Below are 18,969 nucleotides of genomic sequence, written 5' to 3'. Positions count from 1 at the left end.
TTGGAAGCGTGGCCCCAGTGATGTGCTGGGCCGTACTCTCTACCCTCTGTAGTGCCTTGCGGTCGAAGGCCAAGCAGTTGCCCTACCAGGCAGTGATGCAACCAGTCAGGATGCTCTCGATGGTGCAGCTGTAAAACCTTTTGAGGATCTGAGGACCATTGCCAAATCTTTTCAGTCTCCTGAGGGGGAATATGTTTTTTGTCGTGCCCTCTTGACAACTGTCTGAGTGTGCTTGGACCATGTTAGTTTGTTGGTGATTTGGACACCAAGGAACTTGAAGCTCTCAACCTGCTCCACTACAGCCCCGTTGATGAGAATGGGGGCGTGCTCGGTCCTCTTTTTCCTGTAGTCCAGAATCATCTTTGTTTTGATCACGTTGAGGGAGAGGTTGTTGTCCTGGCACCAGGTCAGGTCTCTGACCTCCTCCCTATAGGCTGTCTCATCGTTGTCCAGGCCTACAACTGTTGTGTCACCGGCAAACTTAATGTTGGTGTTGGTGTCGTGCCTGGCCGTGCAGTCATGAGTGAACAGGGAGTACAGGAGGGGACTGAGCACGCACCCCTGAGGGGCCCCCGTGTTGAGGATCAGCGTGGCAGATGTGTTGTTATCTACCCTTACCACCTGGGGGCAGCCCGTCAGGAAGTCCAGGATCCAGTTGCAGAGGGAGGTGTTAAGTCACAGTGTCCTTAGTTTAGTGATGAGCTTTGAGGGCAATATGGTGTTGAACGCTGAGCTGTAGTCAATGAACAGCATTCTCACATAGGTGTTCCTTTCGTCCAGGTGGGAAAGGGCAGTGTGGAGTGCAATAGAGATTGCATCATCTGTGGATCTGTTAGGGCGGCACGCAAATTGGAGTGTGTCTAGGGTTTCTGGAATAATGGTGTTGATGTAAGCTATGACTAGCCTTTCAAAGCACTTCATGGCTACAGACGTGAGTGCTATGGGTATGTAGTCATTTAGGCAGGTTATCTTAGTGTTCTTGGGCACAGGGAATATGGTAGTCTGCTTAAAATATGTTGGTATTACAGACTGACAGGGAGAGGTTGAAAATGTCAGTGAAGACACTTGCCAGTTGGTCAGCGCATGCTCGAAGTACACGTCCTGGTAATCTGTCTGGCCCTGAGGCCTTGTGAATGTTGACCTGTTTGAAGGTCTTACTCACATCGGCTGTGGAGGCGTGATCACACTGTCTTCTGGAACAGCTGGTGCTGTCATGCATGTTTCAGTGTTATTTGCCTCGAAGCGAGCATAGAAGTAGTTTAGCTCGTCTGGTAGGCTCGTGTCACTTGGCTGTGCTTCCCTTTGTAGTCTGTAATGGTTTGCAAGCCCTGCCACATCCAACGAGCGTCAGAGCCGGTGTAGTATGATTCGATCTTAGTCCTGTATTGACGCTTTGCCTGTTTGATGGTTCGTCGGAGGGCATAGCGGGATTTCTTGTAAGCTTCAAGGTTAGAATCCCGCTCCTTGAAAGTGGCAGCTCTAGCCTTTAGCTCAGTGCAGATGTTGCCTGTAATCCATGGCTTCTGGTTGGGGTATGTACGTACGGTCACTGTTGGGACGACATCATCGATGCACTTATTGATGAAGCCAATGACTGATGTGGTGTACCACTCAATGCCATCGGAGGAATCCCGGAACATATTCCAGTCTGTGCTAGCAAAACAGTCCTGCAGTTTAGCATCTGCTTCATCTGACCATTTGATCGAGACACTGGTGCTTTAATTGTTGTTTGTAAGCAGGAATCAGGAGGATAGAATTATGGTCAGATTTGCCAAATGGAGGGCGAGGGAGAGCTTTGGATGCATCTCTGTGTGTGGAGTAAAGGTGGTCCGGAGTTTTTCCCCCTCTGTTGCACATTTAACATGCTGATAGAAAATTACTAGACAAATTTAAGTTTCCCTGCATTAAAGTCCCCGGCTACTAGGAGTGCTGCCTCTGGGTGAGTGTTTTCCTGTTTGCTTATGTCGGAATACAGCACTTTCAGTGCAGTCTTAGTGCCAGCATCTGTCTGTGGTGATATGTAGACAGCTACAACAAATACAGATGAAAACTCTCTAGGTAGATAGTGTAGTCTACACCATATCATGATACTCTACCTCAGGCGAGCAGAACCGAAACTTCCTTAGATATTGTGCACCAGCTGTTACTTACAAAAATACATAGTCCGCCACCCCTTGTCTTACCAGATCCGCTTTTCTATCCTGCCGATACAGCGTATAACCAGCCAGCTGTATGTTGATAATGTCGTCTTTCAGCCACGACTCCGTGAAGCATAACCACTAACATGTACAGAATAATACAAAATACTCAAGACCAGATTGTCCCTTTAGTCATTGGTCCTTGAAAAGTAATTGAAGTTGGCAGCTGATTTAGAAGTTCTACTGCTCCAATATATTAATGCCATGATTTCATTTCTGACCAGTTTTTAAAGAGTTGTAACCGCGTTTGTTTGTTTCCCGTCTTTTCAATTGAAAGGTGTTGTGCTTGTCTGTTGCAGTAAAGCCATGTGCGGTTATTATGAGCAAGACAAAAGTGAATGTTGGCTTAAAATTGGTTTTTCATACAAAACACTGGAAAACACTGGAAAATCTGTTCACTTTGTGTAACCATTAGCGATGCTAATCATTTTCGGGTAGATGGAAAGGTAATTAAAAAGTAGCCTATGCCTACCCAGCAGAATCATGATTATTTGCATCAATGCAGTGGCCATTTATTTTAGAAAACTCCATCACAAGTGTGCTACAGAAACACAGCTAGCCAAACAACTGTCTGGATAGGTGCGCAACTGATTTAAAGGCTAAATACACTAACCCTACATTTCTCCAATTTTACCCAGACCTCAAAATGTTTCCCCTGATGTGGTTTAAGAACTATTGTGGAGTGAGAAAAGCAAAATGTTTATTTTGTTGTTTTTATATTAGAAAGTGTGATTGACAAAAAACCTGAAAAAAACTGAGGGAAATCAGTCCTCCCTGCTGTTTTTTTTTTGTGTGTGCTATGGTATCGTTTTGGTATCAAGTATACATTTTTTACATTCTGCCCTCTAGAGGATTTTGCAGGAAAGAACACATGTCACTTTCAAATCGCTGCAAAGAAACCACTAATATTTATTTAACTAGGCAAGTCAATTAAGAACAAATTCTTATTTACAATGACGGCCTAACCCGGCCAAACCCTAATGAAAGCTGGGCCAATTGTGCGCAGCCCTATGGGACTCCCAATCACAGCCCGATAAAAGACACCAATAAGAAGAGACTTGCATGGGCCAAGAAACATGAGCAATGGACATTATACCGGTGGAAATCTGTCCTTTGCTCTGATGAGTCCAAATGTGATATTTCTGGTTCCAACCGCCGTGTCTTTGTGAGACACAGAGTAGGTGAACGGATGATCTCCGCATATGTGGTTCCCACCGTGAAGCATGGAGGTGGTGTGATGGTGCTTTTCTGGTGACACAGATTTATTTAGAATTCAAGGCACACTTAACCAGCATAGCTACCACAGCATTCTGCTGCGATACGCCAACTCATCTGGTTTGCGCTTAGTGGGACTATCATTTGTTTTTCAACAGGACAACGAGCAAACACACCTCCAGACAGTGTAAGGGTTATTTGACCAAGAAAGAGAGTGATGGGGTGCTGCATCAGATGACCTGGCCTCCACAATCACCCGACCTTAACCCAATTGAGATGGTTTGGGATGAGTTGGACCACAGAGTGAAGGAAAAGCAGCCAACAAAAGCTCAGTATATGTAGGAACTCCTTCAAGACTGTTGGAAAAGCATTCCAGGTGAAGCTGGTTGAGAGAATGCCAAGAGTGTGCAAAGCTGTCAAGGTTAAGGGGGGCTACTTTGAAGAATCTAAAATCTAAAATCTATTTTGATCTGATATCTTCACTATTATTCTACAACGTAGAAAATAATAAAAAAAGAAAACCCCTTGAATGAGTAGGTGTGTCCAAGGTGTGTACAGTCATGGCCAAAAGTTGAGAATGACACAAATATAAATTTTCACAAAGTTTGCAGCTTCAGTGTCTTCAGATATTTGTGTCAGATGTTACTATGGAATACTGAAGTATACTGTAAGTAGCTCTGGATAAGAGCGTCTGCTAAATGACAAATGTAATGTAATGTATAATTGCAAGCATTTCACAAGTGTCAAAAGCTTTTATTGACAATTACATGAAGTTGATGCAAAGAGTCAATATTTGCAGTGTTAACCCTTCTTTTTCAAGATCTCTGCAATCCGCCCTGGCATGCTGTCAATTAACTTCTGGGCCACATCCTGACTGATGGCAGCCCATTCTTGCATAATCAATGCTTGGAGTTTGTCAGAATTTGTGGGTTTTTGTTTGTCCACCCGCCTCTTGAGGATTGACCACAAGTTCTCAATGGGATTAAGGTCTGGGGAGTTTCCTGGCCATGGACCCAAAATATCGATGTTTTGTTCTCCGAGCCACTTAGTTATCACTTTTGCCTAATGGCAAGGTGCTCCATCATGCTGGAAAAGACATTGTTCATCACCAAACTGTTCCTGGATGGTTGGGAGAAGTTGCTCTGAGGTACCATTCTTTATTCATGGCTGTGATCTTAGGCAAAATTGTGAGTGAGCCAACTTCCTTGGCTGAGAAGCAACCCCACACATGAATGGTCTCAGGATGCTTTACTGTTGGCATGACACAGGACTGATGGTAGCGCTCACCTTGTCTTCTCCGGACAAGCTTTTTTCCGGATGCCCCAAACAATCGGAAAGGAGATTCAGAGAAAATGACTTTTCCCTAGTCCTCAGCAGTCCAATCCCTGTACCTTTTGCAGAATATCAGTCTGTCCCTGATGTTTTTCCTGGAGAGAAGTGGCTTCTTTGCTGCCCTTCTTGACACCAGGCCATCCTCTAAAAGTCTTCGCCTCACTGTGCGTGCAGATGCACTCACACCTGCCTGCTGCCATTCCTGAGCAAGCTCTGTACTGGTGGTGCCCCAATCCCGCAGCTGAATCAACTTTATGAGACGGTCCTGGCGCTTGCTGGACTTTCTTGGGCACCCTGAAGTTTTCTTCACAACAATTGAACCGCTCTCCTTGAAGTTCTTGATGATCTGATAAATGGTTGATTTAGGTGCAATCTTACTGGCAGCAATCTCCTTCCCTGTGAAGCCCTTTTTGTGCAAAGCAATGATGACGGCACGTGTTTCCTTGCAGGTAACCATGGTTGACAGAGGAAGAACAATGATTCCAAGCACCACCCTCCTTTTGAAGCTTCCAGTCTGTTATTCGAACTCAATCAGCGTGACAGAGTGATCTCCAGCCTTGTCCTCGTCAACACTCACACCTGTGTTAACGAGAGAATCACTGACATGTCGTCAGCTGGTCCTTTTGTGGCAGGGCTGAAATGCAGTGGAAATGTTTTTTGGGGGATTCAGTTAATTTGCATGGCAAAGAAGGACTTTGCAATTAATTGTAATTCATCTGATCACTCTTCATAACATTCTGGGGTATATGCAAATTGCCATCATACAAACTGAGGCAGCAGACTTTGTAAAAATGTATATTTGTGTCATTCTCAAAACTTTTGACGACGACTATATATGCCATATCTCACAACCTGGTGATGTAGCTCTTGCGCTACCTTTCCCTGAGTGAGAGAGGTTTGTACTTTGATAAAATAACCATGTCGAGGTAAATTGTCTACCAACAATTGTGCAAGAAATCATTTCCACTACAATTCGTTGCATAATTAATTTTACTGACACAAAAAGATCCCACCATGTCAAACAAATTGTTGAGATTTAGGAAATTGTACCGACACTCCATGTTTCCATCACAATTGCTGTGATTTAGTTTTTGTTTAACATGACTTTACTCGCACAAAAACTGTAGATGGAAATGTGGTTAGTGACAGTGGGGTCAAAAAGCATGAATAAAAATGTTTTTTTTTTGGGGGGGGGGTTTATGCCCTTTAAACTTTTGTTAAAATTGCCACACTCAAGAGTCACATTCTGGTAGAAGTGTAGTTTGAGAGACCACAGACATTTTGATAACTTCATACCTTTGAACACAAGTGATGATTATAAATGTTGATATTTCTTTGTTCTGTAGTATATATCTGCTAATACAAGCCACGCTAACATGCTGGCCAAACGGTCTCCGTGCATGCGTCTATGTGTGCATGTTGATTTTTTTCTATCCCCATCAGACGTGTTCTTGACATGCAGGTTAAAATACCAAAACCGACTGCGAACCAACTATATTAATTTGGGAAGGTCGAAACACAAATGAAACATTCATGGACATGATGCTAGCTAATTTGTCCTGGGAAATATACAAACATTGGGCTGTTATTTTACTCGGCCCTTTCTTTAGCTGGATCTTTGTGTGTTCTCCACTCCACTTTTTATTTACTTCTCCTTCATATTTCTTCTTCTTCTGTAGATTTTATACAGCGGTTGGCAACCAACAAAGTTGCATTACCACCACTAGTGGACTGTGGACCTCATTCATCTTTGAATCACCCACGTGGGTATATGCTTGTAAAAAATGTTTTGTTGAAATTGGGAAAGGAGAGACTTGCAGCGCGTCAACCAATTTCAATTTAAGAGCCTGGCTACGCAGATGCCCGTTGACGCGCTCAAGCAGTTTGGATGAAATGGACGGTTTGGTCAGCATGCAATACAAACGTGTTTGTATGTGGTCACAGTAGTCACCTCTCTCTGCGGGATTGGGCTCTGGCCTGATCCCTGCGTTTCTGCCTCTCCCAGTCTCGCCGGGCCTTGTCCTGCTCCTCCCACTGCCGCTTCCTGCGCTCACTCTCCCTGTCTTTGTCTTTGGGCCGCACGTGTTTCCCTGCTGCTGCTACTATGATAAAAACAAACAAATGTAAAACAGTGCTACTTGGTGCTACATATGCATGCATACATAGTTTAATACCACAGTAAAACTTTCTACAGCAATACCATAGAGAAAGATAGGACTCATCCTTATATCTTTGTCATTATAGCATCTGTGACAGCATAGCAGGGCTGACCACATTTAGTGGACTGGTTGATAGGCTGTTGGTCAACCAAGATTTTTTTAGTCGAGCAGTCTCAAAGATTCCCCCCCCCCACCCATGAGACACCTGTCTGATTCTCACCGGTCTTCTGTGTACTAACCCATTGAGTAGGCTGCGGAGATGCAACCATCCAAGAAGGGAGTGTGGCTAAGATGCACAAGACATGTCTCTCTGCAGAATGCGCTCTGTTCCGCCATTTCGTGCACTTTCATTGTGTAAATTGTTTGCCCTTTGATTGTTAGTGTTTATCAATTCCCCATTACATATATCACCAGTATTAGTCTACATTTACTGTTCATTTGCATTATATCTAATCTATACTGAACAAAAATATAAAACGCAACAAGGAACAATTTCAATGATTTTACTGAGTTACAGTTCATGAGGAATTGTCAGTCAATTTAAATAAATTCATTATGCCCTAATCTACGGATTTCACATGACTAGAAATAAAGATATGCATCCGTTGGTCACAGATACCATGAAAAAAAAGGGCCTCAGGATCTTGTCACGTTATTTTTGTGCATTCAAATTGCCATCGATAAAACGCAATTGTGTTCGTTGCCCGTAGCTTATACCTGCCCATACCATAAGCACACCGCCAACTTGGGGCACTTTGTTAGCATCATTGACATGAGCAAACCGCTTGCCCACACAATGCCATACACGTGGTCTGCAGTTGTGAGGCCAGTTGGACATACTGACAAATTCTCAAAAATGACATTGGAGGCGGCTTATGGTAGAGAAACAAACAAAATTCTCTGTCAACAGTTTCATGAGCTAAAATAAAAGATCGCAGCAATGTTCTATACGCACAAAAAGCTTATTTCTCTAAAATATTGTGCACAGATGTTTACATCTCTGTTAGCAGGGCTGTGCCCGAACAAAAAATAAACAAATTGTCGACCAAGAGACATCTGTTCTTTTTAAACTTCTATTTTTTCTATATGCAGTGCATTCGGAAAGTATTCAGACCCCTTGACTTTTTCCACATTGTTACGTTACAGCCTTATTCCAAAATGTATTAAATAAATGTTTTCCCTCATCAACCTACACAATACCCCATAATGACAAAGCGAAAACAGGTCAATTACTTCGCCAAATTTATAAAAAGAAAAAAAACAAATACCTTACTTACATAAGTACTCAGACCCTTTTATGAGACACAAAACTGAGGTCAGGTACATCCTGGGGGAGAAGGGCCTTGGTCAGGGAGGTGACCAAGAACCAGATGGTCACTGACAGAGTTCCTCTCTGGAGATGGGAGAACATTCCAGAAGGACAACCATCTCCGCAGCCTTCCACCAATCAGGCCTTTATGGTAGAGCAGCCAGACGAAAGCAATTCCTCAGTATGAAGCACGACAGCCAGCTTGGACTTTGCCAAAAGGCACCTAAAGGACAGACCATGAGAAACTAGTACAAAGTATAGACAGATCCTTGATGAAAACCTGCTCCAGAGCACTCAGGATCTCAGACAGGGGTGAAGGTTCACCTTCCAGCAGGACAATGACCTTAAGCACACAGCAAAGAAAACGCAGGAGTGGCTTCGAGACCAGTCTTTGAATGTCCTCAAGTGGCCAAGCCAGAGCTCGGACTTGAACCTGATCAAACATCTCTGGAGACCTTAAAATAGCTGTGCTGCGACACTCCCCATCCAACCTGATAGTGCTTGAGAGGATCTGCAGAGAATGGGAGAAATACCCCAAATACAGGTGTGCCAATCTTGTAGTGTCATACCCAAGAAGACTCGAGGCTGTAATCGCTGCCTAAAGGTGCTTAAACAAAGTGACACATACACGTAAATGTGATAATTACGTTTTTTATTTTAATACATTTCTAAAAACCTGCTTTTGCTTTGTCATTATGGGGTATTGTGTGGAGATAGATATAGGATAAAAAAAATGTAATCCATTTTAGAATATGGCTGTAGCGTAACAAACTGTGGAAACTGAATACTTTCCGAATGGATTGTAGACACATCCTATGATTTAATCAAATCAACTACTTGCACTAAGCTTGTCTTATGCTTTAAGCTAACTGTTGGATGAAATAATTAAGACACACAAATGACCGCAATTTATTTGATTGTGCCGCCTGTCTCAGACTTGCTGTGCTGTGTTAAAAGGAAAAGACAGAGTGACTGTGACTAGCACCCGTTGTCCCGCTCTCCTCCCTGCTGCAGACACCACCACAGAACACGTGTGTATAGTGCTGTCCATGTTGCTGAAGTTGCAACATAATTAAAGCCATTTCTGACTTTAAAGTTGTTACTGAAATGCCTAATTTGTTTTGGGAAAACATTCCCTACTCCCTCAACCCTTCCTCTCTTTATGTGACACATGCACGTGACCAATAGGGCCTGACGTATAGCATACCATAATCACATAAATTGGTTATAAAAAAATGTTTTCTTCAAAAACTATGAATGCCGTAACACGTGACAGCAAAATGGATGCAGAGGTGACAAACTTGAAAGGGGAAGTCAGAAGTGTGGAATAAATGACTAGTTGTGGAAAATACTGGAGAACAGTCGACTAAAATGGGGTGGGCCCTAACTGTTCATGAGCAGTTCTTTGCCAAGATTATCCATCCACCTGACAGTTGTGGCATAACAAGAAGCTGATTAAACAGCACTATCGTTACACAGGCGCACCTTGTGCAGGGGACAAAAGGCCACTCCAAAATGTGCAGTTTTGTCACAACATAATGCCACAGATGTCTCATGTTTTGAGGGAGCGCGCAATCGGCATGCTAAATGCAGGAATGTCCACCAGAACCGTTGCCAGAGAATTGAATGTTAATTTCTCTACCATAGCCGCCTCCGATGTTGTTTTAAAGAATTTGGCAGTACATCCAACCGGCCTCAACCACCGGGCGAGTGGTTTGCGGATGTCAACATTGTGAACAGAGTGCCCCATGTAGTCAGTGGGGTTTTGGTATGGGCAGGCATAAGCTATGGACAATGAACAATTGCATTTTATTGATGGGATTTTGAATTCACAGATACCGTGACGAGATCATGAGGCCCATTGTCATGCCATTCATCTGTACACAATTCCTGGAAGCAGAATATTTCCCAGTCCTTCCATGGCCTGCATACTCACCATACATGTCACCCATTGAGCATGTTTGGGATGCTCTGGATCAACGCATACGATAGCAGGTTCCAGTCCCCGCCAATATTGATCAACTTTGCACAGCCATTGAAGAGTGGGACAATATTCCACAGGCCACAATCAACAGCCTGATCAACTCTATGCGAAGGAGAAGTGTCGAGCAACACGAGGCAAATGGTGGTCACACCAGATACCGACTGGTTTTCAGATCCAAGCCTCTACACTTTTTTGGAAGGTACACTACATGACCAAAAGTAAAAGGACACCTGCTCGTCGAACATCTCATTCCAAAATTATGGGCAATAATATGGAGTTGAGCCCCCCCCCCCCCCTAGATGTTCTAACATTGCTGCAAGGGACTTGCTTCCATTCAGCCACAAGAGCATTAGTGAGGTCGGGCACTGTTGGGCGATTCGACCTGGCTCGAAATCGGCGTTCCAATTCATTGCCAAAGGTGTTTGATGGTGTTGAGGTCAGGGCTCTGTGCAGGCCAGTCAAGTTCTTCCACACCAATATTGACAAACCATTGCTGAAACAGGAAAGGGCCTTCCCCAAACTGTTGCCACAAAGTTGCCTTGGAGGGGATGGCTGCCGTTTTACGGGCTCCTAACCAACAACTATGTTTTGTTAGTTTTTTTGCATTGTTTAACTTATTTTGTACATAATGTTGCTGCTACCGTCTCTTGTGACCAAAAAGAGCTTCTGGACATCAGAACAGCGACTACTCACCTCGAAATGGACAAAGACTTTTCTTTAATGAGTCTGATGCGAAGGATATACTGCTTCCCCAAGACAGGCCCAAATCCCTGTCATTCGCGTGAAGAAAAGATGGAAATACAGGGGGTGGAGGTCAGACCCTTTACTCAGTACTTTGTTGAAGCACCTTTGACAGCGATTACAGCCTCGAGTCTTATTTAGTATGACGCTAAAAGCTTGGCACCCATTCTTCGCCGCAGATCCTATCAAGCTCTGTCAGGTTGGCTGGGGAGCGGTGCCGCACAGCTATTTTCAGGTCTCTCAAGAGATGTTCGATTGGGTGCCTTGTGAGAATTAGTCAGCGAGTGGGTAAACCACCTTTACAATCCGCCCTACTAGCTACGTGCTTCAGCACTTGCCGGTCCCGTTTTGTGAGTTTGTGTGGCCTAACAGTTTGCGGCTGAGTCGTTGTTGCTCCTAGACGTTTCCAGTTCACAATAACAGCACTAACAGTTGACCAGGGCAGCTGTAGCAGAGCAGACATTTTACGAACTGACTGGTTGGAAAGGTGGCATCCTATGACAGTGCCACATTGAAAGTCACTGAGCGCTTCAGTAAGGCCAATATACTGTCAATGTTCGTATTTGGAGATTGCATGGCTGTGTGCTCGATTTTATACACCTGTCAGCAACAGGTGGGTGAAATAGCCGTATCCACTCATTTTAAGGGCTGTATACATACACTATATACACACAAAAGTATCTGTGACAAACAGATGCATATCTGTATTCCTAGTCATGTGAAATCCATAGATAAGGGCCTAATGATTTTTTTTGAATTGACTCATTTCCTCATATGAACTGTAACTCAGTAAAATCTTTGAAATTGTTGCCTGTTAAGTTCATATTTTGGTTCAGTATAACGTTTTCTAATGTTTTTAGAATCCAATGAGAATGACAATAGTTCTCTCCCTTTCGATAGCCATTCGACATTAAAGGGAAACATGTAATGCTCTGATCCAATGGAAACATAATACATGATTACTTCTTATCCCTTGCACAAATAGCCTACAGCTGTGTCTGTCCCGAGCTCACTGGTGCTCGAAACTGAGGGCCCAGAATATTTCATACAATGCTGCAAGTTTGCTAGTGCAAGCTTCAGTTGATACAATGTTTCAAGTTTGTTGCAGACAGGCCATGTGTAGCCAATGTGATTTATAGCAGACTTAATTTCATCAAGATATTTTCTACCTGCAGGCTACAATGTTTTTATTTGCTGGCTTTATTTGAGCTACTTTTACACTTACAGTGCATGCGGAAATTATTCAGACCCTTTGACTTTTTCCACATTTTGTTACGTTACAGTCTTATTCTAAAATGTCTTAAAATTGTTTTTCCCCTCAATCTACACACAATACCCCATTGTGACAAAGCAAAAACAGATTTAGAGATTTTTGCAAATGTATTAAAGATTAAAACATTTATAAAATGGAAATATCACATTTACATAAGTATTCAGACCCTTTACTCAGTACTTTGAAGGACCGTTGACAGCGATTACAGCCTCAAGTCTTATTTGGTATGACGCTACAAGCTTGACACACCTGTATTTTGGGAGTTTCTCCTATCCTCTCAAGCTCTGTCAGGTTGGCTGAGGAGCGGTGCTGCACAGCTATGTCCAGTTCTCTCCAGAGACGTTCGATCTGGTTCAAGTCCGGGCTCTGGCTGGGCCACTCAAGGACATTCAGAGACTTGTCCGTAAGCCACTCCTGCGTTGTCTTGGCTGTGTGCTTAGGATTGCTGTTCTGTTGGAAGGTGAACCTTCACCCCAGTCTGAGGTCCTGAGCACTCTGGAGCAGGTTTTCATCAAGGATCTCTGTACTTTGCTTCGTTCATCTTTCCCTCGATCCGGACTACTCTCCCAGCCCCTGAAAAACATCCCTACAGCATAATACTGCCACCACCATGCTTCATGGTGTCAGGTTTCCTCCAGAAGTGACCCTTCGCATTCAGGCCAAAGAGTCCTTTAAGAGCCTTTTGGCAAACTCCAAGTGGGCTGTTATGTGCCTTTTACTGAGGAGTGGGTTCCATCTGGCCACTCTACCATAAAGTCCTGATTGGTAGAGTGCTGCAGAGATGGTTGTCCTTTTGGAAGGTTCTCTTATTTCCAAAGAGGAACTCTGGAGCTCTGTCAGAGTGACCATTGCGTTCTTGGTCACCTCCCTGACCAAGGCCCTTCTCCCCCGATTGCTCAGTTTGGCCGGGCGGCCAGCTCTAGGAAGAGTCTTGGTGGTTCCAAACTTTTTCCATTTAAGAATGAAGTTGTAGAAACATCTCAAGGATGATCAATGGAAACAGGATGCACCTGAGATCAATGTTGAGTCTTACAGCAAAGGGTCTGAATACTTATGTAAATAAGGTATTTCTGTCTAACACATTTGCAAAAATATCTAAAAACCTGTTTTTGCTTTGTCATTATGGGGTATTGTGGGTGATTTAATCAATTTTAGAATAAGTCTGTAATGTGACAAAATGTGGAAGGGAAAGGGTCTTTCCGAATGCAGTGTATAGTTGATTTGATCAAAACACCTAGGGTGTCTATGTATGGAAAAATACACGGTTAAACATTTTGACCAATCCAATCTTAGAAAATACAACTCTTGGTCGACCAATATATTTTTTTTGCTGGGGACGGCCCCACAGCATGGCCAGCCCCATTGAGGCTACAACCCATAGGAATCCCCACGCAGTTGACTACTTTAAAATGGCGGAAGCATAGTGGAAGCCCTCAATGGCACTGACCATGCTAAAAAGACCTTTCAGCCAATAGAGTTATATATAATTGAGCAATACACATCCCAGGATGGCAATGTACCTCCTTCAGCAGAGTGACTGCGACGGCGTCTCTTGTCCTTTCTCTTCTCCTCCTTTCTGTGGTGAGATTTGTCTTTCCTGGCCATTTGCTGGGGAGGCTTTATTGCCAGCGATTCATCCTCTTCTCCCCTGGAATTGGGAAGACTGTCTAGTGCCAACGACTCAACAAACAGGCTGCCCCTGTGCATAGCAGGGTCGCGTTCAGTTAGGACAAAAATGGGAGAAAATGTATTCAAAGGGATAAGTTCAGTTTTTAAAGACGTTTTCTCCAGTATCTGGCCCTCCTGAACGTAACCCCAATTCCCACGGCTCTTTTTCCGTATCCCCTTTACCTGTCCTCTGTGGAGTCTTCCCGTATGTACGGGGAATTCCGGATTGTTATTTCCATTTTTTTATCCCGTAGTTCTCCTTCCTCCGGAGTGTTTCGTTTGGCTTCCCGATCATCCGTCTGTGGACCAGGGCACGGAACGCACTGGACAAAACATGGGAAAGGGACATTATAATGTTCTAAAAAAAATGATACGTGGTACGGTAAACATAACAATGATTGATTGCACATAAGGTAAGATAACAATAAAGTTTGAGGCACTAGTTCAAGGACAGATCTAGTCTGTGTAATACATTTAGATACACAATAATGTCAAAGTGAGAAACAGCATCCTCTCATGGGGAGAGAAACAATTACGTCCTAAATCAACCCTTAGCCTATAATCAGGTGGAGATCAGAGCTGATCGGATATGTGTAAGCAATATGGCCAACTCTGCACCTAGTTTTTCAGGGTGCAAAGTTGAGCCATTTCCACATTCCTTATCCTAATCTCTTCTCAGATCTCCCCAAGTGTATAGTTGGTACGAGGGCAGTGTTTCCTCGAGTACCCCCAAAAGTACACATTTCTGTTGTAGCCTATGACAAGCACACCTGATTCAACTAATCATCAAGTCCTCAATGAGTTGAATCAGATGAGTTTGTCCAGGGCTAAAACAAAAATGTGTGCTGTTGGGGGGTACTCAAGGACAGGAGTTGACTAACACTGTACTAGTGTATAGGGCCTAGTGGTCAGTTTGGGATACATCAGCATTTCTCTTCTGTTTACATTTTTCTGGCTTTTGGGCTCTGTCCTCTCTTCCAGCTCCCTTCTGCGTTTCTTCTCTTGGAGAATTTCGTCTAGTGTTTTCACTTTCCAGGTGTCCTTTTCGTCCCCCATCAGCACCCGCTCGCCACCACCTGCTACACAGACAAAGAGACCACCAACAAAGAGGGATTCAATGCAAGAGCATTGTGAGATATGTCATGTTAATGGAAACTGTGGTATTCATGTACAATGATTTAATTTCATACCTCTACATTTCAACGCATGCGTTTCATGATTTGAGCCTAGGTGTAAATACACACTATTTCGCAAGAGGGTTGTACGAATATGAATTTGATGGGTAATAATAGTACAGACGATTATTGCCCAGGATAAAAGGGGTTATATCGTATAGGGGTTGTAGGGGAGAAGAGGGTCAAGTTGGTAGCCTATAATTTCTGTTACCTGAGTAGCACCTCGTATCTTATCCATAGCAGTAACGTCACACTTTCACTGGTAAAAAAAATAAACACAAAACACCAATCCAAAAATGGAAGTAAAACGTCGAGGTGATATCAAGGGGGAGAGAGAAGTTATAAATCCAAGTCAAATCGAGAAATCTACAAAACACACGTTGCGTGAAATCTGTCACTGTGTAACAGTAGCTAACCTTGAACTCCGCATATATTAAATGTTACTGCCTAGTTAGTATGTTTACGTTAAGTCCGTTATGATAAATACACCAACTCTAAACGTTACGTAAGGTCAAAGTTTGCAGTTAGCGTACAATAAACATCTAGCAAAATTACCGGTCTTACGTACATTAATATGCTAACTGTCTTTCGTTATGTAACATCGGTAGGTGTACAGTTAACTAGCTATCAGCTAGCCGCATCCGTGCATGCTTCTTGTAACTAGCTAATTTTAGTCAGATGCTAACGTTTGCAAAAAAGCATGCTAAAGTTTGCTAGCTAGCTCACGGACGCTAACATAGGCGATAAATGAACATTCCGGTGATACGTTTTGCGTTGAAGGGGCACATTTTTATTGAATTTCGTCTCTTCTAAATCTATCCGAAGTGTGTTAGCTTAAAGCATTCGAATGATTCGCATTTTAACTTAAGTGATTTAACAAACCTGAAATACGCTCCGCGCAATTTTCTAACGCCGGAAGATTCGTTGACTTCTGGGGTCATAAAATTACTTCCGGTTAATACTTCTTCGCTGCATTGAAAATAAGAGGTCACCTTACTGCCATCACCTGGGCAGGAGTTGCAACTGTTTCTAGGTGCAAAACTACGGATACCAACGAACAAAAATTTCCAGACCTGATATAACACAAGAAAAATCACTTTTATTAACCCGGTTTATACTGTACATTATCTATTATTAAATCGATTAAACCTCACATTGTTTAACTTTACCAGCTCCCCAAAACATACAATTAGTAACCACAAACTCACATTACCAGCACCCCAAAATATACAATTAGAATCCTCATTGACAATTTTAAATGAAACACCCTTTTCAGTTATATGTATTAGCACTTGGCCTATTCAGTAGACCTATTTTGTTATATTATCATCCCTTAATCCTACACAATCCTTTTACCTTCCATCTTATGTTATACACAGATTGAGAGGTACATTAATGTGAATTTTGACATATTGCTTGACGCATAAATTACAATGAGAAGTGGGAGATAAATCACAGTGTAAAAGTACTATATCAAGTTCATATGGCAACCAACAAAATAGAGGGGAATACATCAACATCAAATAAAAAGGTCCACAGGTTAATTATATATATATAAGATAGATGCCTCTTTTAAAATAATACTTCACTTATAAAATACAACCCAAAAAACAGATTCTGAGCAAATTCTCAAAATAGGAGGAAAGCGTCTCTTGGTGAGAATTTTACAAAGCACTAGACATGATGTAGTCTTTGATATACCCCATTGGTTAAACATTTTTAAGTTGACAATAAATACCTTAATCACAGTAGTCTTATCAATACTGTACCATGACTGAAAAGCACAGTCTGGTAAGATCATGAATACAGAGAAACATGCAAAAAAAGTGGGACTAGTAAAATAATTAGAAGATTGAACAAAGCCAGTCTGCAAGAGAAATAATTTACAACTAACTATAAACATTGATTGATTGAAATAGTCAGGGAACACAATATGACATATTCAAATGCACACACATTAGAGTCTACATTAGTAATGTACGAACATTGTCATCCAATGGCATGTGAGAACTTTCACAAATATTGTGTTGTTTAAACGCAGACTCAGCAATATGACATTGTCATACACAGCAGGGTGACTTCCTGCTTAGATAGGATTAAAAAATATATTTTTTAAAACATTCCAATCTGTCAAAAGTTGAGACATGCCCATATCGGGAAGTGCCAACAGTGCCAGTGTTGGCAAATTCTGACTTTCCTTTGTTGAATTTGTTGTTAGTCTGAGAAAAGCACCACAGAGTACCACACCATGACAAAACCAAGGCAATGCCAGTACTATTCACTCAAGCAAACAGACGTTTATTTTTTATGTCAGCTTCCCCTTACAAAATGTAGTCAGTTTTGAATAGTTTCACTTTAGCCTATCCTACTGACCACACGTTTTCTATAGAAAAAGGACAAAAATTACCTTCAGTTTTACTAAGCCAAAGCTCAATAGAGATGTTGAATCATTTCAATCGTTGTAGCTAGCTCTTTCAATCCATAGGACTGACAGTTTTTAATTAAAGTGGCAATTCCCTCCATCCGGGATATACTGTTGTCAAACCAAACACACTTCTGAGAGGCCAGTGCAGAAAAAAAAATGCTGATCTGCAACAATTGAATTCCAGCCATGGTCTGCTTCAGTCCTTCAGGGTTTCCACTAGATAGCACAGCCACAAAGTCAAAATTGGCTATATCATAAAAATGTATGAAAACAAAGATGTTTTTTGGTCTTAGTTTAAGGTTTGGTTTAGGCATAATAAGGTTAGGCTTAAAAATCAAATTTTAAATAGATACATTTTAGAAATAGGCAGGGTTTATGACTTTATGGCGGTGGCAACTAGTGACGGCCGTCCTTGGGGTCAAAGTCCTTCTGGTTTTTGTTTCTCCCCGGTGCTTAATTGCTCAAAGTGTCAATGATTGGCTAAGGAAGTCACACACCTGGTTATGCAGATATAATTCAGTTCCAAGTTAAAAGGCAAGGATGAAAAACCAGCATAGAATACAGGCCTAGAGGACAAGAGTTGTACACCCATAGTCTGCTCGCTTATTCTCTCTCTCTCTCTATTGTCAGGCAGCATTGAATAAATCAGTCTTTGGAGATTCCACAACAGAATCTATATAACTTAGCTTGTTTAATGCAAATATTCGATTACATCACCAAAATGGTAATATGGCTGAGAGGAAATGGTTAAAACTTCTTCGGGATCAGTGTCCCATCCACAGGACGGTTGAGCTAACGTAGGCTAATGCGGTTAGCATGAGGTTGTAAGTAACAAGAAAAATTCCCAGGACGTAGACATATCTGATATTGGCAGAAAGCTTAAATTCTTGTTAATCCAACTACACTGTCCAATTTACAATAACTATTACAGTGAAATAATGCCATGCTATTGTTTGAGGAGAGTGCACAGTTTTGAACTTGAAAGGTTATTAACAAATTAAGCACATTTGGGCAGTCTTGATATAACATTTTGAACAGAAATGCAATGCTTCATTGGATCAGTCTAAATCTTTGCACATACACTGCTGCCACCTAGTGGCCAAAATCAAAAGTGCACCTGGGCTGGAATAATACATTATGGCCTTTCTCTTGCATTTCAAAGATGTTACAAAAAAATACAAAATAACGTTTTTTTTCTTTCTTTCTTTGTATTACCTTTTACCAGATCTAATGTGTTATATTCTCCTACATTCCTTTCACATTTCCACAAACTTCAAAGTGTTTATTTTCAAATGGTACCAAGAATATGCATATCCTTGCTTCAGGGCCTGAGCTACAGGCAGTTAGATTTGGTTAGTTAATTTCAGGCGAATATTGAAAAAAAGGGGCGGATCCTGAAGAGGTTGGTTGAGAGACCTTGGGGCGTTTCATAACCAGAACTACTAAAAATACATTCATTGTTGAACAAGAATGCAAAAACAACAAAGGAA

General features: G+C 42.2%; 1 protein-coding gene across 7 annotated transcripts in view; it reads right to left on the bottom strand.

The window, feature by feature from the left end:
• Positions 1-16,015, bottom strand: part of LOC115165858 (cyclin-dependent kinase 11B) — a 30,434-nt gene extending 14,419 nt beyond the window's left edge. For 2 of the 7 annotated variants that reach the window (XM_029719294.1, XM_029719297.1), the window contains exons 1-6: positions 15,937-16,015; positions 15,266-15,313; positions 14,825-14,958; positions 14,063-14,202; positions 13,732-13,910; positions 6,697-6,847 (exon numbers count right to left, since the gene is read on the bottom strand). In XM_029719294.1, the coding sequence (XP_029575154.1) occupies positions 6,697-6,847; positions 13,732-13,910; positions 14,063-14,202; positions 14,825-14,935 (581 nt within the window). In that variant the 5' untranslated portion in view covers positions 14,936-14,958; positions 15,266-15,313; positions 15,937-16,015. Of the gene's footprint in view, positions 1-6,696; positions 6,848-8,181; positions 8,246-13,731; positions 13,911-14,062; positions 14,203-14,824; positions 14,959-15,265; positions 15,314-15,936 lie in introns of those variants that run through there. The other 5 variants (XM_029719296.1, XM_029719300.1, XM_029719298.1 and 2 more) reach the window with 5 other exon arrangements.
• Positions 16,016-18,969: the final 2,954 nt, after the last annotated feature.

Source organism: Salmo trutta, chromosome 28 (genome assembly GCF_901001165.1).
Source record: "Salmo trutta chromosome 28, fSalTru1.1, whole genome shotgun sequence".
Lineage (NCBI taxonomy): Eukaryota > Metazoa > Chordata > Actinopteri > Salmoniformes > Salmonidae > Salmo > Salmo trutta.
This window is presented reverse-complemented; position numbering and strand designations above follow the sequence as displayed.